The 23,957-nt window shown below is 39.9% G+C and overlaps 1 protein-coding gene and 1 long non-coding RNA gene across 2 annotated transcripts; one reads left to right on the top strand and one right to left on the bottom strand.

Moving 5' to 3' along the window:
- Nucleotides 1-655: 655 nt before the first annotated feature.
- Nucleotides 656-1,080, bottom strand: LOC119130587. The gene is made up of 2 exons (XR_005099474.1): nucleotides 994-1,080; nucleotides 656-921 (listed from the first exon to the last, which is right to left on the bottom strand). It is a non-coding gene; the product is annotated as an uncharacterized LOC119130587 (long non-coding RNA).
- Nucleotides 1,081-1,362: 282 nt separating this feature from the next.
- On the top strand, nucleotides 1,363-23,906 carry angpt1 (angiopoietin 1). Its single transcript, XM_037264428.1, has 9 exons — nucleotides 1,363-2,169; nucleotides 11,006-11,161; nucleotides 11,243-11,364; nucleotides 11,532-11,764; nucleotides 15,312-15,427; nucleotides 16,214-16,315; nucleotides 17,837-18,003; nucleotides 20,900-21,030; nucleotides 22,408-23,906. The coding sequence occupies exons 1-9, from the start codon at nucleotides 1,813-1,815 to the stop codon at nucleotides 22,569-22,571; spliced, it is 1,548 nt and encodes a 515-aa protein (XP_037120323.1). The 5' UTR covers nucleotides 1,363-1,812; the 3' UTR covers nucleotides 22,572-23,906.
- The last annotated feature ends 51 nt before the right edge of the window (nucleotides 23,907-23,957 follow it).

Below are 23,957 nucleotides of genomic sequence, written 5' to 3'. Positions count from 1 at the left end.
GGAATAGCATTGGTTGGTGTGGCCCGAGAGGTCACATGGGAGGAATTAGGGAATGGGCACGGTTGCTTTGACATCAGATATAGACCAGGCTTGTGGCGAGCTCAGATTTGAGAGTACTAGCGGGTTAATGAGGAATAGCAGCCATCTTGTGCTAATGGCTCCTCACTGTTATGACATCATTATTCTAATTGGCACGGGTCACAACGACTTCTTCGAGTAATCTGCTAAAGCAGAAATTTGATCTAATCAATGTTAAAAATAATTTTTAAAGAAAAAATAATTGTGAATGTGCTTTATTGTCTGAAAATACAATAATACGCTCAGATGGAACATTTGAGTCGAACTTTTTGGAGTACTGGGCCAAAGGAAAGTGCTGATGAAAGGAATGTTTTCATTGGTTGACTCTCTTCAGGAAAAGATCAAACTGAATCAACAGTGGTTGTATTTGTTCTGATTTTCAGATAAAAATAAATTATTAAGTAGAGGTCTATAGCACGTTCCTGGTGTGCTATGTAAACATTGCAGCATTGTGTAGCCATAGCCACATCGAAATAATACTGGAATGTCCAATTACTGGTTAGCGTCAAATTATTATGCATGGCCAACGGTGATTGAAAAGTAAACCACTGGCAGTATAAAGCCTAGACGGTGACTGTGCAAGAAAGTTTAATGAGTCACAATTCAGTGGGAGAAAGTCAAATGAGGTCATAAAAGCCTGAACCGTTTAAATCTAGAAAAAAAGTCAGCCAGATGCATTTTGAGAGAATTCTTTCGGGAACAAAGATGTTTCATCATCTTCTGATGGATGTAACAGACAATCCAATCAAATATGAATTAATTCCGATGTTCACAGTTGCCTGTCGGTTTCGATTATGTCCGAAAGACTCGGTTTCCCTTATAATGTTATTGGGGCCTGGATTTCTGAACACCAGCAGAGTACATCAAGTAAAGACAAGCACTGGGAGACATATTTGCACATGCTTTTTGTCTTACACAGTTCGGGTATTCAGGGGGTTTTGTTATCTTGGGTCGGCCTCACGCATTTGTTCACACCAAGCCTCGGCTCCCACACTGAGGAACTAAAATTGTGGAAATTAAACAGCAAGTGGAGGAACATTTGGAATGGTACGGTGAAGAAACAGTTCCAAGCAAGTAGAGTAAAGTTTTATTGTTAAACGTATGAATAATTTCTGCGAGAGCCAAACCCATTAGCCACATTAGCCACCAGTCCGAGAGCGCTTGTAAGCCGACTCTCACAGGCTAAGCACATCCTCTGTGCTGGGGTCCGTTATTGCCAGGCACACACACACAATACACACAAACTTGTCCATGCACACACTCACATTCCTCCGCAGGCTCTACAAGGGGCAGGCTCAGAGTGTGCTGGAAGCTTGGAAGTGTTCTTCAGTGAGAGTATCTCTCACTCCCTGCAGTTGTTAAGGCAGAGAGCAAAAGGGAGAAAGCACAGTGGGGGGTGGAAGGTCTAACGGCACCGTCCCAAATTATCCAGCACCTATTTTAAAAGTGTTGATTGACTGATGCACACTTTTTTTTTTTTTTTTTTGCTGACTTTGGCTTTTGTGGAAGAAGATAATCAAGTTGTCACCCTGCACGAGCTGTGCAGAACGTTTGGGGCCTGCACGGAAACTTGAAGGAGCTATCTCAAGGACGACAGTGGCTTTCAATGGTGGCGCTCCAATGTAAAGATGGACTGCATACATCTGAGACCAACAATGTTCTTCACAGCCTCTTGATGCACATCCAAAGAAAACGTTCAGACAAGCAGACCAAAGAAGATCAAGGGCTCCTGATATGATGCTGTGCCACACTTTTGTATCTCACCTGCTGTCTTTGGCGGCGATTGTCGTGATTGTGAGCTGCGGAGGAGGCGAGCAAAGACGAGGGTCCGATAGCGGCGGCGGCGGCGGAGGAAGCGGCAGCAGACGCTTCCATAAGATCCAGCATGGCCAGTGCACTTACACCTTCATATTACCTGAAGGAGGGGCGGCCGGGGACGGTTCCTCCTGCAGGGAGGCCAAAAGCGGAAGCCCGCAGTATAACGCCAATTCCCTCCAGAGAGACTCGCCGCCACCTGAGCCAGACTTTCCAAAACAGAAGATCCAGCAGCTTGAACACATTATGGAGAATTACACCCAGTGGCTACAGAAGGTGAGGAGGTGTTCAAGTTAGGGAGAAAATCTTGCATCACGGCTTGACTAAAATATTACAGCAGTGAAAAATGCGTTGCAGCTTTAACAAGCCTCGATGGATTTTGTTTGAAGTGGCTTTGCTGGAGAGTGTTTGTTGAGATGGTTGTGTTCCCGTGGGGTGTGTGGTCTCTGCAGAACGTCTGTTTGTGGCTTTGCCCAATTTATTGTTTGGGTTTGTGGAATGAGACTCCACTGAGCAGTGTTTGCTGTTTTCCTCAAGTTTCTAAGAGTGTTTTGTGCTGCGGGGTCAGTTTTAGTGTGAAAAGTCAATGGGGAGGACCTATTGCGCAATAGGCTTACAATTCCAGTAATAGGGTCAGTTCAAGCAATAGAGTTGTATAATCCTCCGTAATGACCCTTAAACATTTTACTGTCGCTGTTTTTGTGGAAAGGGCTCTTTTAAAAATTCAGATCTTTCGACTTCTCTATGGCAACGAGTCCTACATCCAACATCTTTGTTTTTGTTTTGTCAACAAGTGAATGATGAATCCAGCCCGTTACACTGAGGCAGCCAGAGAGCCAAAGTAGTTATACGTCAGTCACCCCCCCCCCCCCCTGTTCTCTAGTGGCTTGTCTCTTTAATGGCAGGAAGTCAGTGAGAGCCCCAAGAGACACCAGAGTTGAAGAAGACAGAGTATGTAAATGTTTCCTTTATTTATTCAAGACAAATATGAGTATAAAAAAGATGAGACTAAAAAAATGATACGCATTGAAAATTGTCATTTAATAAGATCATTGAAATAATTGGCTTGCAAATGGACATGACATGAGTCTATAATGTGCGCACCGATAAATCCTCCTGCATTTGATAGATGACAAAGGAAGCGCCAAATTCATCACCTTGGGTTTATTTTCTAGCAACCGCAATGTTGTCGCAGCTACACGGCAGAGTGCCTGCTTTCCATTTTCTCTTGAATCTTCTTTTCACTCCACACAGTGGAGGAAATATCAATTTTTCATATTTATTTTTATTTGTGTTCATTCAAAAGCGTGTCACGAAAGGCCAGAGGTGAAATAACACCAGATTTATCTTTAGTGCGGTGGACCCCACGATTCCAAGATAGTCTAAGTGATACTAAGAAAACAGCAAGGCGGCGTTGGGTGAATGACAGATTGACTAATGAGACCTCATTAGAGGATAAAAAAAAAATAAAATGGAAGCACATGAGGATGTACCACTGCTAATATAGTCATAAGTCTTCCCTGAGTAGATTAGTATGACAGTTGGGCATTTGTCAATTGACACTTTGGAATACAATCCATGCAGGCCTGATGAAAGAGGTGGGCAAAGGTGCCAGAAAAAGATGAAGCTGTCGAGGAAGCATTTTAACTTCAATGCAGGGGACCCTGATAACATTCCTGACCAGTCAAAAGGTGCCGTGTGTTTGTCTAAGGATTACTTCCCCAGCCTGCCCACCGGGGAAGAATCTCAGACAAGCCGGGCTCTGATCTCTCAGGCGGAATCGGCGACAGGAAACAAGCTGCTTCGCACTTTCAAGAGTCAATAGTAAATATCGAAATAAATATTGTGATGAAAATGAGCGGTACTTAAAATCTGTGGAAGATTTTCAATTCCTGCAGCTTATTTTTTTATTCCAGAAAATATTAGCTGATCACATTGTCATTACGTTTACTTATTTGACTGGTTAATGTAAATTATTGCTTTAAATGCTTTTACAAATGATAAAAAAAACAAAGTGAGCACTCCGCTTGCTTTTTAAAAAAAAATCACAGATACTACACTTCTAATATTCCAACGATAATGAAAATTTGGCAAAGGTGGTCAATTAACAAGCCAAACTTTGTCTCAGCCCTCGGGAGTTTAAGTAATAGATCTTCTCAGTCAAAAGTAGCACAGACCGGGATTTGTTGCGAAGGACAGTCCGTGCCAAACTAAGCTGTTGCACAAAGAGAGGGGAGGGAAAGGGGAACGGGGGACGGGGGGGGGGGGGGGGCAACGTCTTATCCCTGTGAAATTCTCATCATTCTGCCTCTCATCCAGCATGATGCGCTGGATAAAAACTGATTTAAAATTTTCATGAGGGATCATACAAGAAAGGGTGAATAATTTTTATTATCCTAATATTATTTTTTAAATATTTTTTATTATTATTATTACTATTATTTGTATTATTTTTTTTTATTGAAGGTTATCAGAGGGCCAAGCAGTACAGAACCAAGAAATACCCTTTCCAGTTTAGGGACAACTTCCTCTGCTGTAGTTTATTTTCAGTAAAGTCGTAGGCCAAAAATAACAATTGGATTATTCCGATAGACAAGGACATTCTCCGAGGAATAAAAAGCTCTTCCTTCCTGACCCGACAAACAAGTCATTGACAGGACACAGTGGAAATTACAGAAGCACGCGATGCATACAAAAAAAATCCATGCGACGACACAGAAAAATTGCAAATAAAGGTTTTTAACTTTCCAATACGTGTCGGCATTGGTCAGTAAATCATCCGGATGGCTTGACAACACGGTTTACATTTTGCAGCTGTAAAGAAAGCACCGTGTTTGCTTTCTATGCGTCAATATACAAACGTACTCTCTCGGGGGTGCTTTATTTTGTACAGTTCTCTGATTTATATGGCTTCTGAAAACATGGCTTGGAGCTTGGCATCCAGTTGAAATGTTGAAGGTGACACTTTGCTCTTCATATTTACCCTTAAGAACTACGAAACTTCAGATTTCCAGTCTGACAGGTCAAATATTTCTCAAATTGCCCTAATGTAAAATCTTCTTGATATTATATTTTGCTGTTTGTTTGATTTTTTGAAAATTCCCAAAATGACAATAGCTTCTTTTAACAATAGACAATATTATTCTATATAATATTATTCTGTTTATTTATTTTTTGCATCGTTATTGCTTTTGGATCTTCGTAATGCCGATGCCACCCGGCATTTGAACTCAACGATGAGATATCCGTCCATTTTTTTATACTCAAAGGATAATATTGAGAAATGGTGCCTTTTATTGCTGCATCTGGCAAGGAAGGTGATTATGGGTTGATTTATTACTCCCCCAGTGTGTTTTTATTCATTGCTCTTGATTACGTTCCTACTATTTTTTACATTTACGGTAAGCACTTTTGTTTGATTCCCTCGCATCCAAAAATTGTCATTTGGAGTGAAGTAGGGAGAAAATTCCTCTCGCCTGCCCACATACGAGCCCGAACCCTCCCCGCAGCGTCTCTTTAACTCTCCTCGACACATGTGCTCGGAGTAAATGTCTTTGTCTGTCAACACCGAACCTCTTTCCAGAGGCTCCCTAGGAAAAAAACATTTCTTTTAGAGTTCATACGGGTAGATTAAGAGTTGTTTCTACACCAAAGAATCACAATCAGATGGTTGATAGAGGTGGTAAATTTGGAAAAGAAAAGCTTGTGTGAAGTTGATGGCATGACTCTTTGTAAAGATACAAAGCGAGACAGAGGGAGATATGGAGTGAGTGCGTGATATTGGGGAGAAGATAAACTGTCTGGCTCCCCCACAGTGTGGACCAGAAATGACGAATGGGGTGGATCGCTCGGTTTTGCTTGCAATCATGCTTGGGTTTCTTAAAGCAACACTAAGATACGGTTGTTTCCTTTTTTGCTCTTGAGCTGCCCCAACAATGATGAAAGGTGACTAAAGCCATGGATGGCCAGCTCTCAATGTCAAACAGAAAATAGGTTTGAAAATGAAGCTATTGAAAAAGAGAAAAAGAATTGCAGTGCTATTTTTTACAGTAGCCAAAAGATTAATAAGTGTTTCTCTCTCCCTGTCAGATAGTTTACGGAAATTCCCTCATAAATCCGTCAGTGATCAAATGAGGTGAGCGTTGCCCCTGCTCTGGTTTTCCACACCTGCAACACAAATGGTTTCTTGATGTTTATTTAACATGACATGTCTGCAGCTCAAGCCAGACAGCAGCACGTAATCCTTGTGTAAATTGTAGCGCGTGTGTGTGCGTAGATGATCCCATGTCACACTCCTGTCCATTTCAGCATATGTGGATGAGGAGGACTGTTTGACAGATGCAAGTCCATGTTTGGATGAATTCATCTCCAGCTTAAGTGATGGCCTGTTCATCATCAAAAAGGATGATCTTCTTAGTGTAGTGTTATGGATGTAGCAAACTTTAAAGAGGCTGTGACAATTTGTCCAACATCACAGTTTTTAACTATACATTTTGCCTATTATAGATTTGATTGATCTATTTTTAAGACATTTTGTAATTTTAGTATTGCGGGCCATATAAAATGATGTGGCCGGCCGTATCTGGCCCCGAGCCTTATGTTTGATCTAGGTGAAGACGCCTGAGTTAAGTGAAGACACATGTGTTAATTAAGTAGGTGTGTTTATTAAAGAACGCAGCAGTCGCAGTTTCATTGAGTGGTGTGTCAACAAAGCTGACCGACCTCCTCGGCTTTTTTTTAAATTTGATATACATACTATATACATTTTAGGGACCTCCGCTTAGCGATCACCAACGTGAACATGGAGTGCATTTGCATCCATCGTCCGTTGAAGGTCCGACAGCTGCAAGTGTTTCAAATGGAAGCTGGCTGGACAGTAACACAATAGTGGCCATGCATGAAGAGCACATTATGGTTAACAGCGGCATCTATTATCCTCTTCATAGTTAAACCCCAGGTCACACTAAAGCACTTCCATGTGGCCATGTTAGTCAGGCTACCGCAACTCGTCTTTCCATTGTCTGTTTAGTCTTCAGTTGCGCGTCATTTCGAGGTAATTTCGTCACAGTTTAAAAAAAAAAAAAGTTTACCCTTTAAGCCAAGACAGACTGATTTGAAAATGGCTTGTGAGAAACAGTCTGGCCTCTGTGTGATAACCTATAAGTCTGGTGAGCTCACGAAAGCAGACATTATAAGAGAGATATATTATACAGAGAGGCAAGGGGAGAAAGTGAGAAAACATGGGCTTAAGTTACAGCTCAATTTGGAGCTTTTTGTGATTGGACGCAATTGCAAAGATGGGTCGATAAATCCTAGACATCATGCTTGGGATGAAAATTAAACAATCGGGACATAGTAGGATGAAATGTCCATTCATTTTTGGATGACATTTTCTGCTCAGGTGAGAGTGTTCCAAATAATGAAAATAAGCGCAGCATCTGGAGAACGTAGCTTTAATGTGTATATTTGTCTGAGGCTAACTGTCATTGTCTGGAGCGAATGACACAAGAAAGCCATCATCAGGCGCATTCCTGACTCAATGTGTCCCAAAGGAAAGATTCTCTGATGGCGTCACACATCTAAATCTTTCTTAAGCTACCCCGCTCACTATTACCATTTCTAGATGAAACAATTCGGTCAAAGTTTGTTGTTGTTTGGTTTTAAATCTATTCCCATGTCCCATGCTTGTCCTTTCTCGTATGAATATGGAGAGCTGGACTGTAACCGGATAATATGGGAAAATAGACTTGTGGAGAATATATATGTTTATTTGAATTCATATTTATTATTTGATGACCGTATATAGAAATGAACGACTATCATTATCGTGGGTTTTAACGGTTGAGGTTTTGTTTTCCCGGATGCCCTTTTGGTCTCAGAAGAGATAAGACGTGATCAAGACCACCTGGTTCTCTGCATGTTTTTTCTCCGACTACCTACAACGCCCATCAAATATCAAATTGAAGCTACAAATATGTTCATATAAAACCCTTGTTACTTTTGTATTTATGTTGCTTCTTTTTTTTGACATTATACGAGAAGCCAAAAAACTTGGTCGAGTCAACGACTGGCGTTTGGCCACTGGGGCAAAAAGGTCACGCAAGTCAACTGTGAGTTCAGACTAAGTTGTTACTCACCTAATCTTGACAGCATTTAAGACGGAGAGCTTTAAAAGTGGCTTTAAAAACAAACACCATGTAAGGCAGCTTACAAAGGCAGGGACAAAAAATTGACCATATTCTTCTAATACACGGCTGAAGGAGTGGCGCTGTTATTTACCAAGATCATCGAGGGGGTGTCAAAAAAAAGTTGTTGCTAAATATAGATTGCCGACTTGATTGGATTTCACCGGCCGAATGCCGTATCATCGGTAAAACGGCAATATTGACGTTATTTGAAATCAGCTTCAACAAGCATTGGAAAATTGAAAGACACGGGAGGTGTGGGAGGTGATACGCTTTTCATTAATCTTACCCGTGAAGTAAGGTAGGGAATTTCCAGAATGGGAAAATAGATGAAGCTGGAATGTCAACAAGAGAGGAATTTCCTAATTGGTTGGGCCAGGAATTCTAACTTGTAAACCTGTAATCTTAATAGACAGAAGCAGTAGACTAAGTCAGATAAGGAGGTGAGTGCAACCATAAACCGTAAAATTTATAAAAAAGATTTTATGAGACTGCTGAAATTATGGCCAACTTACTTTATTATTCGTCCTGTCGAATCAAAATGGAGTCCTAATATTAACTGTACCACTCCACCAGATGTTCTCATTTGTTTACGTGGTGACGACGGACACAAAGCAAATTTCATATATCTCTTCGCATACTCTCGCTGAACTGCGGCTTGCATTCCTCTTGAAGCCCTGATGTCACTCAGTCACTGGCGGAGCTAGTATTTCTTTCTTCGGGGGGGTCACGGGGGGGCAAGGATATCTCAGGGGATCCGCAAAACATTTTCTTATATTTTCAGATTCATCGTATGTTCCTTTCAGGTTGAAAGGTGGGGAAAAAATTCTCCGAAAAATTGGAAAATACCCAAAAGACGGTTATCTAATCTGGGTGGGGTCCAAGCATATTCCCGCCCGTGCACTCATCACTTTTACAGAAACACAGTGATTCATTCAAATCAAATCTGGCAGCACAGTTTAATGGTTGCTAACAGTTACGATTAATCGTAATGAATCATTTTTGACAATTCCGCATTCACAAAACAGCACCTGGAAGCTTCATACAGCACTGCACGTTTTTTTTAATACATGATTTGAGCCTAGGTGGTGGAGTGTCCTGCCATGTCCATTTAAAAGATTCAGAATGGTTTCTTGAGATACATCCCAGAAGACAGGTTACCCCATCATCATTCCAAACACACCAGCAGAGACGTAACAGATCCCCAGTCGTTTGTTTTCTACTTTTTCCAACTCTCACCGTTGCCTCTCAGCACCACCACTCCTGCTGTTTAGAAAAAGCTCAAGATCTCCCCCTTTGAAAGGGACGTTGCTCTAAAAGCCAAACGTCAGACAAGTGGTAAACATTCAGAGTAATCTGTAACAATGATGGCAGGGAGTCGTATCTTGCCAGATAATCCTGTTCTTGGCTCCCAAGTGAAAGCAATTTAGCAGTTGTGCCGTGATAATGTACAGCGTAGCTCATACGTCCATTTTGTGTGTATGTTGCGCTTCGAACTGTGCACACATGAGAGTACGTTCACTTAAACACTTGTCCTATAGCGATTTGGATCTTGATTTATGCTTTTATGTGACACGCATTGTTATTTATGTCAGGGATAACAGAACACGGCTGTGTGTCTGGAGTGCCTAGCCAGTTGTAAAATGTCTGACGAGAATATATGGATGAAGTTGTATTGACATGAAACATTTAGACTGCTAATGCGATCAGTCTGGTAAGTGCAGGTCAAATTGCGTCATCGCTAAAGTCATATGTAACTTGTATGATCCAAAATACTCGACATTGGTGGAAAGAAACATATGCAGACTTAAATACTCCTCCTGGAATGTCTACGTTGTTATTGAAATGTATTTCTATGGTGTTTTATTTGAATTCCTCTCTTGCAACTTTCAACCACAGAAGGGAATGTCGACATATGTTCTACTTAAAGCGAGTCCGTGTAAGATGCAATAAAACACACGGTTGCCGTAATAGCTTGTACTTAGGGATCTTGGAAACCGCATTTTACCGTCTGGTATAATCCAATTTCATTTCATCAAATGACGCTAAAATAACCGCAATGATGCCACATTTAATGTGCGTTCAGCCACTAATGCTAACAACTGAATATGGGCTTTGAGTGTGGTCACTTCAAATTGGCATATTTCGAGGACTGGGTGTTTTTGGACGATTTTCTTTCTTGGCGTTTATTACCGGTGCAAGTATGTTCAGTCAGCAGCTTGTCACATTTCCCCAAAGACAAATCATAAGTGCTCAAGTTTCCGTCAGCCATCTGCGCTCTCACTACCTTTTTCTTCTCTCAAGGTGACTTGGATTGTCACACGTGATCTTCAACAGATGGACAAAGCTCCGGTTTTTAGTTTTGACAAGAGAGTTGTAACAACCGACACTGTCCGCAGAGTTCAGTGGTTTTACGTTTCACAATGTACTGAAATCATTTTTAAACAAAGTAAGGCTATATGATTCACTAGAATGCCATGTAATCTTATAATTCCAAATTAGTTTCACTGTCTATTTTTCAGACCAGACTACAGTAGACTATTTGCTAATATCCGTGTAAAATAAGTCGGAGAGTGTCCCACGACTGTAAAAAAAAAACGGTTTAACTTTTTCATTTTTGCCAAGTGACTCCGACAAGCGAACACAACTGCATGTTTTAGTTGGAAAAGACATCTTTTTATTCCTATTACAACAATCCATCCATTATATCCGTTTATTTTATTGAGTGGGGTATGGAACTTATCCCAGGTGATTCTATAAAACAAAATATATTCCGAAACATATCCGCCAGATGGTACAGTTTATTATATTGTGTCTACATATCATATGTAATCCAATAAAAGTGTCAATTTATTTTGGGACAGCCTTGGTATTAAAAAACAAAATCATTAGCGAGTATGCTGTTTTATTGTCTCTTTTTATTACAGATTGAGAATTATATCAAAGAAAGCATGAAAACAGAGATGGCTCAACTGCAGCAAAGCGCCGTTCACAACCACACAGCAGCCATGTTGGAAATGGGCACCAACATTCTTTCTCAAACTGCAGAGCAAACACGGAAACTGACTGATGTTGAGACACAGGTAATTTTCGCTTGTTAATGCTTTTATTTTTTTTTTCCCCCTCTTTGCAAAACGACAAAACCGTGTGTGTCTTTATCTCAGGTTTTGAATCAAACGTCGAGACTTGAGATCCAGTTGCTGGAAAATTCTCTTTCCACTAACAAGTTAGAGAAGCAGTTAATGATCCAGACAAATGAGATTAACAAGCTCCATGACAAGAACAGGTAAACAACAACAAACACTACAGTTCAAACTAACAAATCCAGCTAACTCATAAGGAAGATTTTTTTGCAGAGGGTGCAAATACGTATAAAGAAAAATAATATTTATTTATTATTATTTTATGATATATTTTTATTTATTTATGTTTTTATTTCATCTTTTCACACAGTCTGCTGGAGCAGAAGATGATAGACATGGAGACGAGACACCATGAAGAATTGGAGACACTCAAGCAGGAGAAAGGAAGTCTCCAGGTTCTTGTTGGGAGGCAAAGCGGGGTTATCATAGAGCTGGAAGCCCAGCTGAGCCGGGCCACTGGAAACAGCACTGCCCTGCAAAGACAGCAACAGGAGATGATGGACACCGTCCACAATCTGCTCAATCTTTGCTCCAAAGATGGAGGTAGGGGACATAGTTACCCTGATATTATTTTTAAAAATGTAGGCACTATTTTGGTGACTCCTGCCCTTCTCCAAAAGAATGCCAATCAGACCACACTGCAAAGAAAATCCTGAACCAATGTTCCTTGACCTTGTTCTGAAGTATTTTATTTCTCTGGGCAGATGCTCCAGATTTTCCAAACCTCCTGAAATTCTGATGACACCATTCGGTAAATCTTGTAGGAAACACAGGGATAGAGTGACAATAAAAATCTCAAGCAATGAAAGCAGCATAGCACCAGCAATGTGTTTCTTGTTTGAACCTGGCTGCTTCTGTCAAAGAGGCTTAGTGGCTTTCAAAAAGCGTCGTAATACAACAATTGATTTCCAAAGTGTATTTAGAAAACAGCTGCGTGTAATTATTGATAGGAATGTCAAACACGATGCCATTTAGAAAGACAAAGTATCATCTGATTCCTCTTGAGCCTGACTCTCATGTGATAACATAAACTCACAAATTTTCCGTGAAGCCAAACTTGACCAGTTTTTATTTTGATCAAATAATATTGACACGAAATTTTATACAACACGCATGCATCATTTCACGAGTTGCAACTTGACCATTTGCGGTCTTCTCAAGGAAATGCTTCACCAGCCCTAAAATAAAAATGATATGCTGCGGATAGCTGCCGAACATGATTAATGAACATTGCCTGCTTGCATATTTTTAATGGACCATGCAATATAAGGTCAGGGGTGTACTGACCTACTTGTAATCTATCCGTTTAGTCTGGATTTGTTTATGCAACATTTAATTGCCAGAATCCTTAGAGACCGTCTTGGCTTTCCTGCTGAATATGTATTATCACAGCCTCTTAATGTAGATCCAACTACAGCACATATAAAAATTGTCAAGTTGAATGAGATTTCCCGTATTCTTCCATATTTGATCATTTTTGTTTCTAATTTTTTATTATTATTTGTTGTATTTGAGACTTTTTTTATATTTTGATTCTTCCATATTTGATTATTTTTATTCTAGCTCCTTATCGACCACTGCTGCCGTGCGGTGGGTTCTTCCATCCACTACTGAGCGTTTCAGGGTTGAGGCGGGTGTGCGGGTCAAAGGTCACCCCTTTCCTAACCCCGGCCTGAATAAGTCAAACTGTAATAGTTCCTGAGGGATGAATGAGGTGACGCGCGAGTGGATGGATCTCGCTGATCATTCGACACACTAGCCTTTGTTTTTATAACACATTCAAAAAAAATAAAAGTTAACTCCTTTTTTTCGTGGCTAGAACAAGTGTAGGGATTATGTTTGTAATCACAGTTTATAAACTGTGGTCAGCAGTTTGTATTAACTGCTGTATATTGACATAAAATTGCTGGAGAAATCCAAAGCAATTTGGGTTTATTTTCCTGATCATATGCTGACTCATGTCTGCTAGTCATTTCATTTTTCACAACACTGATCTTGTACAGACTTTTGTCCAAAAAGTACAACTTTTCCATGTGTGTTTCCCAATATTGCAGTGCAAAGAGATATTTTTGATGTGGCTAGATGAAGCAATTTGTGGAAATTGTATTCATTACCCAAAGCTCATTAGGGTGCAATGAGCCGCAGACTGCCATTAAAAGTAATTGAGCACAGCTTTAGAACACTCTTTTAAAGTTGCTGGCTACAAAATAAGAATTTGTTTTACAGTTTTCTGTTATCTTGTGCAATTGGTGCTATTCGTCACTATTATAGCTTCTTACGCAGAGGGAATGAAGGTGATTTATTTATTTAAAATTGCATCGTGTGCAGTTTAAAATAGTATAATGAACCTTACGTCATGTTCCGACATATTAATTATTAAATATATAATTTGATATCGCTTTCAATATTTTTATAACAATATTTTAAATATTTATATATATTTATTTTTATTCATCTTTATAACAAGTCCCAAACCAAACTTTTAGCCATCTAAAAATGTATTTATTCTAACTTTGAATGCGAATTTAAAAAAAATTGTCTGTGTGGGAGTGTACAGAATATCGTGAAATAGTACTGACATAATTTTATCGTGCTGTGCATCCTTCAAACAAATATGTGAAAAAAAAACCTTCATTGGCTCATGTAGTGAATCAAACTTAGCTGTACTTAAAGACTGATTGCAGTCACATGGGAGCACTGATGTCTATAGCAGTCCATTTAGTTCCAATTTTCACTCTCTTCACTTCCAGGATTTGGGCTCATTTGGAACAAGTACTGATTTATGCAAAAACCCAAGGCCTATTGCTCTTTTCACATGAACCCCCTGCTGAATATGAGTCCCCACTGAATCACTAAATATTTTACTGCACACAAATATTGGGACATAAATAATATTTGGAGATCTGGGCAGCAAGCGGTACAAGGGAACCAATCTTACGGCGGCACTTTTAATCCCACGGCGCTTTTCTTTGACTTTGGGAAATGGGACTAGCTTTAATTGTCATTTTAGTGGGGGGTAAAAAAGAAAATCCAGTAAAATTAACCTCCCATGCTCCTTCAAAGTACCCCACTGTCATCCCGCTCAGGGTAAATTACCGCCTGACAGGGCTATCCTTTGTTGTATTAGAGTCTGGGGTGCAATGTCGACCTGTCACAGCAGGAGAGTCTTGTCACCGACACCCAATACTTTGTCAAAATGGCCAAATAGTGTAGTGGACCCAAATAAACGACTTGCTTCCAAAAGGCGGATCAAAGTAAAAGCAAAAGATCGCTGACTCATATCACTTTCCAATGACATCTTCTTTGACTCGTCAATTATAAGAATCAAAACAATGAGGTGAAAACTGACGTGAACCTAATAAGTGGGAGGGAGAAGAAAGAAGATTTTAAAAAAGAAAATCGAAAGGAATTTCCATCAGTATAACAAGGGCTTGGAAAGTAAATATAAACCACTTGTTATAACAGGAACTTGAAATTTATAGCTTGTAGTATTTTGTCCATAGCCTCATGCTTAGTTTCAAAATAGTGCAGCCATAATTATCTACAGATGGAAATGGATGCAGCTGCTCTGTCAAAAGTTTGAAGCCCACTCGGAGAGAAAGAGGGGAATCTGGACGGTGAACTCGGGTTCTTCTGCTAATAAGCTAGTTGACCTCAGATTTTATCTCGAAGTTACGGGATACTCGCAAAGAGACTTTGCTGTCTGCCTTCTGATTCTCCGATCGCGGGTGAAGGTTACTCATGCTGAACTTTATATAGAAATATAAGGGACTAATAAAATTAAGAGTAGTAATAGGAAAAATATACTTTCGAGCATTTATAGGAAAAAGTAGTGCTTTTATGTGGAAGAATTGGCGGGGCACCAACCACATAGGTAGGCTACATTTTGCAATAATATCATAAATCACACTAGCAACAAAAGTCAGTAATGGTTTAAAACAATTTTTTGCAATCAAATCAAAATTCACTGTATGCTGTGCATTTATTCACAAGTGATCTAAACGGTTGTTTCTCAAATCCAAATAAGCCTTTTCAGCTCCCTTTTCTGCTGTGATTTCTGTGCTGATTTTTTTAATTTATATTCCCGCAGTCCCAAAAGTCCTGGATGAAGAAAAGAAGTTCCGTGATTGCGCTGACCTTTACCAGGCTGGCTTTCATAAGAACGGCGTCTACAACATCCAAATCAACTTACAAGAGAACCAAAGGGTAAGATCGAGTATTTCCAAAAATCCCAAAGTCAACTACTTCTATTCTTCGCGCGAGCCACCGTGGGACATCTAGCACCGATGAGTCCAAGCTGTGAACACTCTCGGCAGCTTTGAGGTTGTGCCCGTGATGATATGTTCTTAACCTTCACCACCAACTGATTGATGAAGGTGATAATTTGATAAATGGAGAGGTTTCAAGTAGGTGTGAGTGGATGATATCCATCATTCTCCGGGCCACCTCTGGAATCATCTGTTTGCGTTTGAGATGGATGCGTCTCCTGGAAATAATTGTGTCGGGGGTACTTCCTTAATTAGACTCAGCCAGCGCTCATGTATGTTCAGCTGTGTGGGCTGAGACCTTCTCTTACCCCACATGGGTTCCTCAAACTCAAAACAACGTGCAACCCCGCAGATAGACTCACAGCTCTGCATTATCAGCTTACGCACACCCAGGTCCAAGGTTAAGGGCCATATTACACCCAGGTGTCTCCTGGTATGTGTCCATCCCTGGACCTCCACTTTGATCTGGACCCTGTGATGAGGAACACCTCGAGGGGATAAGGAGACGCTGATTAGTTTTGAGTGGGACGTAGATACAGCCAGTTCCCAAACATGACCTTTCATTGTTTCGGAATGCCGCTGAGAATCGCGGCAACTATTCAATCCATCACGTTCCAGTTATATAGTATTACTTGTAATGAATAAATAAAAAATAAAAAAATGGCGGCCCTTTGGGCGCTATCAAGGTTGCACTGTCAAAGTCTATTGTTTTTTTGATTTATAGGTGTATTGCAACATGGAAACAGCTGGCGGCGGATGGACCGTCATCCAACATAGAGAAGACGGCAGTGTGGATTTTCAAAGAACGTGGAAGGAATACAAAATGGTGAGATCTTCATCGACACAAAGGGGATATTATCGGGGGTCCTTTTTTACACATAAAACAAACAATGTGATGTTATGAGCACAACATCCTGTGGCAACAATTGATATTTTTACGAGCTTTTTGGCACACAAAAGTGTTGAAAAGGTTCCATTTGGAACACTTCAGCCAGATGTTATTCTTCCTCAACTTTTTTTTTGTATTAGAAACATTGTCTAGGGTGTCTTAGACCCGCCAAGATGTTATCCTTTCCCTTTTCAAACAGGAAATTATTGTGTGTAAATATGACAACAACAGTTTTTTTTTCCCTTCCCCGTCTCTGTTGCAGCGCATTTTGCATGTGTTTGTCATCACAAAAGTATCGACGCGTATTTAGAATGGCAGCGTTAACATTTTCAGTCCACGGTCAAATGTTGATTTGCAGTTATTATTACTGGCGGTCAAATTTGCTGTATAAGTCACCCCTATATGCCCCCCTTCAATAGCTGAGAGTTTATTATCAGATGGACTATATGTTTATACTTTGCTCTATAATCTGCTTTCTGTCTCTAGTTTAATTTCCCCTTCAGTCCTTTTGGACTGATGTATAATTTACTTGTCAGTACGAAAAGGAGCTCAATGACATTTTGAGATGGTACGAGCGAGAGGAATACCAAGCCAGATCGTATTACACAGACTGCTGTTAAAAAAAAAGGAAAAAAAGGAAATATTTGGTTAGATAATGCTATTAACATCTGGGATTGAGAAAAGTTATAGCCGGTGATTTTTTAGGAGTGAAAATAAAATCGCTTCTGTGGGCTTCCCGTAAATTAGCCGCACTCCGGAATTGAATAAAGGACTTTCTTTTTATTGTTACTTTCAAAAATAAAATTTTGGGATTGGAAACATGTGCAACCAAAAAGACTAAACTCCTTTGAGAATAGTCTTGGAAATCTTCCAGCGCCAAACAGGTGCACAAAGTGTGCATTATGTTCCACGAGGGGTACCCTGAACTTTTCTTTGACATTGTGGAAAGCAAGGTGAAGGTGACTGACGGTCTTCTTGCTTCATGCATTTAAATAGCAACTATAAAAAAAAATGTTTTTCCTCAGACCGAAATTGGCATGGATTCTGTTTCACAACAGGGGCCCGACTTGATATTCACTCAGGAGTTAAATATGTTGTATAGAAAAAAGAAGAGGCTATAAAAAGGGGGCCCGCTAACTTGCTCTTCCACCCAGTCTGCAGGACATGTCTAAGCCCCCAAGAATGCGCCATATTTACTTTCCCTCCTTCCCATTCCTCATCACCACACAGGCTAAACACAAACACAGACTTTGCCTCCACCAATACCATCATTACCCCACTTCTTTCCCCAATTGGGTCACTTTTGTCAAAGCCGTAATGTTGTTCCACTTGTTGCTAATCCGCAGCTGTCTAAAGATCTTTGCAGTAGCGTATTAAAATAGCATTTCTTTTCTTTCAGTGTAAGGTTACCGAATATATTTTCCAGTACCAACGAGACTTGGTCGGCTTTGATTTCAGGGTTTTGGAAGCACGTCGGCAGAACATTGGTTGGGGAACGAATATGTTTACCTGCTGACGAGCCAAAGGCAGTACATTCTCCGCGTTGAACTGACAGACTGGGACGGACACCAGGCCTTCTCGCTATATGATCGCTTTCAAATTGGCAGCGAGAAACAGAACTACAGGTAATGCTCACAATGCTAACACTCACTTTTGTGCAATGCTCTGTAATTTTTAGATGATGCCACTCTAGCCTGCTTATTTATTTTTGCAGCTATGTTTGCTTGTGTAGTTTTTCATGAAGTCTCCAGCAAACAGGAAAGTGTGCTTTGATTTTTCTACCTTCTTATGATTGACAATATTTAACAAACACACTTTCTGGACATGGACCTGGTTTTGAAAGGCAAAACCTGAAAACTGGCAGGTGTGTGCTATTTATTGACTGGTTGATTAATGGGATTGGAAACACCCGGGCAAGCACACACCTGTCAGTCACATGACCCAATCTTGTTTCAAATTGGTACGTTCAAACCAGATCGATGGAAAAGTTGATCTTTTGTATTTTTATATATTTTAAAGATGCAAATGTGAAAAATAAAAGATGGACGTGAATGAATAATCGGGTATCCATGGTGACCCTGCAATCTCCAAACAACCTTCAAATTTGTTGGTTCTTTGCTTCTGCTCCAGAAGGATAAGAAGGAACCAAAAAATTGATGGATGAAGTGAGATAAAAATCTTTCTAAGGACAGAAACGTTTCCAATCAATTCAATCGTGTTGATCCTGTTATGCAATCCTTTGGAGAGACCATTTTCAAGACGGATTCAATCCAACTAAAATAGATCACTTTGTTGTCTGTGTAAATGTCCTTTGATGGACATATTTGATGGTGTAGAGTGTTTCTGTTTATTCTTAAGAGGGTTAGTAATAACACGCCCGCAAACTGCAGCAGATGCTTGGAATTCTCCAAAAGGGAAAATTGCTGTAAAATTTCTAAAACGTTCCAAGAAATCGTTAAACCCCAATGAAACGTCCTGACATCTTCACTTCTCAGGTTTTCACAGTATCGCTGGTTCCAGTCAGCAAACAAGTCCCTTTTGTTGTGAAAATTGGAAAATCATCGAGATTCCGTGACCTTGACCTCGACTCGTTTGAGAGAAATATTGCTCGGAGTCTCCCAATAGCGTGGAGCTATTTGCTTTCTTGCCATAGTTAATCTGGAGAAATGTATTTTGAGGACAGCGGTTCGTCTTGCGGCTCTTGGGGACATAAATGATTATGACCTTGATTTTTTTTTCTTGATTTTAACCGTATTCTGTGATAAAATGGAACGACTTTGGACTTCAAATATGTTTGTTCCTAAGAAAGACTTTTTGTAGAACATTTGCTCATTGCTTTTCTAAAACATGGGCCAACAGCAACTAGAAGGTCCTGCCACATTCCGCGTTCGGGGACCTCGCTGTGTTTAAATGTCATAACTCACTAGCGTGCTTTTTGCTATTTATTGAAAGCGATGCAAGTGAGTAACACGGTCTGCTTTATATTGAGTTCAAGATTATTTTTGGTACCGTTCAGGTATGAATCGTTACAACAAGAGTCAGATGATTGATATCGATTGATAAGTGAGGTACGGACGAATGTAGATGGAGAGAAATATGAGAAGTCCAACAATAACCGAGCCAAGAAAATATTCTTGGTATTACCTGCCAAGACAAAGTTGTGTTCATAAATGCTATTTATTGATTTATTTAAAATAATCAGGATTCAGGTATAATAGGAATCTAATCCAAGACATTGCTCTCGTGTGTTTGAAGAAAACTGAATCGCTACGCATTAGCTTGTCTCTAATATCGATTGGAAGGATATCAAACAAAATATTTTGTTTTTTTGCCCAAATTTCTTTTCGCGAGACTTTGTTGAACGTGTTTTTATAATCCAGCGAGAAATCAATCACCGTGACCTAGTTTCGCTTGGAAATGGTGTCAGGCAAACAATTCGCAGACATCTGATGCCGTCTCTGACCATGTTGCAGTTATTTTCTTTTGTATAGCTTTGATAGCGGCGAAAATGCTTTGTTGACACTTTTGGAAATGAAATGGTCTCCTAAATATGCCGGACCTCCACTAAACACAGACGCATACTATCTAAAGCTGCCTGTCAAAGTGTCACGTAGAAAATCCCTCTCGATGATGTGCCTCGGCAATTTGTGAAAGACACAGAGATCACGGCAGCTTTGTAAAATGGAGACTTAAGAGTTAAAAGTGAAAGTCTGGTCTTTATCAGAGTAGTAGCAGACCTTATCCTTGACACAACATGTTTTGTTACTTGGAATTAGAACTTACGGGACGTTCTACTCGTAAGTGAGTTGGTATGTTGTCTACTACAACCTAATTTTGTTTCCTGCAATTTTTGGAGACTTGCATAATATTTGCACGAGATTTTCATGGATTTCTGGCCAGGAGCAAAACAATGTTCCTGATTATTTGGTCTGCACCGCATTACAGGTTTCCTCCGATGAGCGAACAACTTAGGATATAAGGTCTCCATCCTTCATCCTATTTCCGAATGTTTTTTCTGCTCCTCCTTCTACACATCAATCTTTTACACAGCTGTATAAATAAAGGCGTCTTTTTTTAAGCAAAATGACTTTGTCAAAGGGAGTTTACCCGTCCGTCTCTGAGGTATTTAACCTACTGAAACGATCATCATCATAAAATTGAACAGATTAATAATCAGAGGTCGAAGGTTCACATGGATTCCGATTTTATTTCTGCTAAACAGATCCATGCTGATTCCAGTAGCAACCATTGGATCAGCTCCGATTAACACACGATGAAACGATATTTCTTTTCTGTCTTCAATTTAACATCTGCTTCTAGTGCCCTTTGAGTTGTCATTTTATATCCAGTCAATCTCCCGAATGTTGTTCCAGGTGTTCTATATAAGCTCCTTCCCAACAACAAAATATCTCTCAGGAGACATCTCCTGCTACATGTTGTGTCTTTATTGCCCTTCCGTCACTCACACTCCTCTTCACCCCGATGTGTTTTTCGTCCGGCCTCCTTCCTGATGCCTTTCAGGCTGTTCCTGAAAAGCCACAGCGGGACGGCAGGCAGACAGAGTAGTCTGGTGATCCACGGAGCAGACTTCAGCACCAAGGACGTGGACAATGACAACTGCATATGCAAGTGCGCCCTTATGTTCACGGGCGGTGAGTTCACTTCCACACGTCAACATTTTCATCTTCTGAGTCCACGATGACCACACCGTATTAGTTCTGTAATATATATAATGTTGTCGTTTATACTGTAATATAAAAACACCTCTTAAGCCACAAGTTGGAAAATGAGCACAATATAAAACCGCACAAAAACATCAACGGGATTGAAAATGACACGTTGAAAGTGGAACCTGGTGACCCTTAGCTGCTTTCTAGCAGCTAATCAAGCATTTCAAAAAGGTTTTCCCATCATTTTTGCTACATGTCAATATGAATACATTCGAATAAAATACGCTGAGTCGAGAACACTCGTGGATTTTTTCTTACTCAGCAATAATGACAAAGTTAGCAGAACATTTATCTGACTTACTGCAAACGCCCTTGAAGTAATGTTTTAGCTTGAACACATTTGTTACACCGTGTACTCCTTTGAGAAATGAGCTCATGGTCCCGTATAAAATTTTACTGACTCTTGTTTCCGGACATTTTCATTCATTTCTCACGAAACATGACATGAATATTGGCAAGTAAATGAACGCTCTATGAAATGACATAGAGTTTTGTCAGCTAGTTATCCCACAATTTTATTGCCGTGCACGTGTGTGTGCTCACGTTGCTCACCATGAAGCCGTGTACTTGGCATCATTGTGATTAGTACGAGCAACAAGGGCAGCGCATTCCCAGTGATGGCTGACAAGCCTTGTGAAATGTCACAGGCCAAAGTCTGACACACAAGGGAGTGCGTGACACATGCCATGCCTTGCATATGTTCTATATCTGACCGGATCACTTCACGAGCCACTGATAGAAAATATGAAAGTTGCATTGTTGACATATATTTAAAAAACACTGTTTCATGTTCACATTGTCGAGCGTATTGGATTCTTCGAAGTGAATTTCTCTTGATGGGAAAAAGGGATTTTGAATCGTGTCACCTTGAAAGTGGAATCCGATTTTCCCATGCCGTAACCTGGCAGTGATCCGCAGTATCGCTGGTGCACACATACTTGTGCTTTAAATAGAGTGAGGTATCGAAAGAGTTCAGCAACAGGTACTGGCCTGATGATGAACCCCAGTGGCAGTAACATGTTGGATGCAAAATCGGCAAAATCGTAAACGCCTTGACAATGCGTAGTCAAGCATCTTTTACAACAGCTTGTTGCTATTCAAGCAAGACTTACAGTTGAGATGTTAAATTTCTGTTTATTCTAATTCATTGCCAAAAATCATACGGGATGATGACATCACAAATTCTCATCCAGTATACACAGAGTGAATTTGGATCAGCTTGTTTGTGATTTTTTTTTTTCACCCTTGCTATCACCGCTGACACATCTTGCAGTTTTATGAGTATGTTTTTCTTCTTAGGTTGGTGGTTCGATGCTTGCGGGCCATCCAACCTTAACGGCATGTACTTTGTGCAAGGGCAGCACGTGGGGAAGGTAAACGGTATCAAGTGGCACTACTTTAAGGGTCCCAGATATTCACTACGAGCCACGGCCATGATGATCCGCCCGCTGGAATTTTCCTAGCCGTTCAATGGCTATTCAACACACCAATGGGACCTTTCCAGATTTGTCCTCATCTCATTTCACCGGCCATGCTTCATAACCTTTTCCTGCGCAATGAAATCGCCGTGGGGGAAGAAAACAGAAGGAAGACATGATTTATGCTCCTGATCAGATTGACACACACATTTATTTAAGGACACTCTAAATCAAGTGTGCTTCTTCTCCCCGCACTGGGATCGTGTGCAGGTTTTCAAAACACACATTAAGAAAATGAAGATTTTTTTTTTCCTTGTGAGAATGAAGACATTTTGAATTGGATGAAGGCCAGAGCGGCGAGGACTCACAAACTGCGGGACAGAACTGAACTTTTATGCTCTGAGGACACAACTCACATATTTGTCTTTTTTTTTTTTTATTAAAATGTCGCTCACAGAATAAAATGCTTTAATTGTTATAATGAGGATGTGTTTTGAAGTATTCATCTCGTATGGCAACTGTATACAAATATCCACCATCACGTGAATGTATATTACAATATATTGTATTATGAATCTATATTTTTCATGATGAATGAAAAGCACGCTCAGTTTGAAGGTGACCTTTATTTTTATGAATGATGTGTTGTGGGATTATATTGTGGTTGGAAAGCCACTTTGAGAAGTGAATGACTCACTCGTCTGGTAGAAAATGTTGCTTTTATATCTGCACATGCATAGAAAGAACAAAATGCGCATTTACATATTCAAGCCATGTGAAATGATTCTGGGACATTACGGCTGTCATTCACCATTTTAAAAAAATATATAAGGGCTTATATTAAGCTGGTTGTCATGGTTGCAAATTTAACTGATGGTCATTTCCATCTGTCCTGTATCATCATAACTCAGATAAAGCATTTTTTTTTTTTATGATACATCAACATGACACTTCATCAGTGTTTCTGTTTTCCATTCATGCTGCTGGCGTTGGCTATGAGACATGTAAATTCAATGTTCCAGCAAATTATTCACACACTTTCATAACTTTTACCTTACGACAACAGAATGTGTTGGGGGATTCATGGAAGGTAGAAATACAAATTTGATGTATCTGGAACATATAAACCTACCACTGACATGTTGGAATAACATTTGGATCCATTGAATGTGTTTGTATATAAATCAGCTTTCAGGAAAGCTATTTTTTTTTTTAATGTCAGATTAACAGAATGAAAAAAACACTAGTCACAAGTGTCACTGATAAACTCTGCTTTTACCTCATTAAACTGTAGATGTACTGATTTATTTAAACATCTTTTGTATCATGTGCTCAGTGTTGTGTTGCTACCAAATAAAATGTGATGCACTAAGATTATAATCCTTGCTTGGATTGGACATCAATTGGAATCATACACTTATTTTAAGATAT

The sequence above is a fragment of the Syngnathus acus genome, chromosome 11 (genome assembly GCF_901709675.1).
Source record: "Syngnathus acus chromosome 11, fSynAcu1.2, whole genome shotgun sequence".
In the NCBI taxonomy this organism is placed as follows: Eukaryota; Metazoa; Chordata; class Actinopteri; order Syngnathiformes; family Syngnathidae; genus Syngnathus; species Syngnathus acus.
Note: the sequence above shows the minus strand (reverse complement) of the source record. Positions and strands in the feature narration are given on the sequence as shown.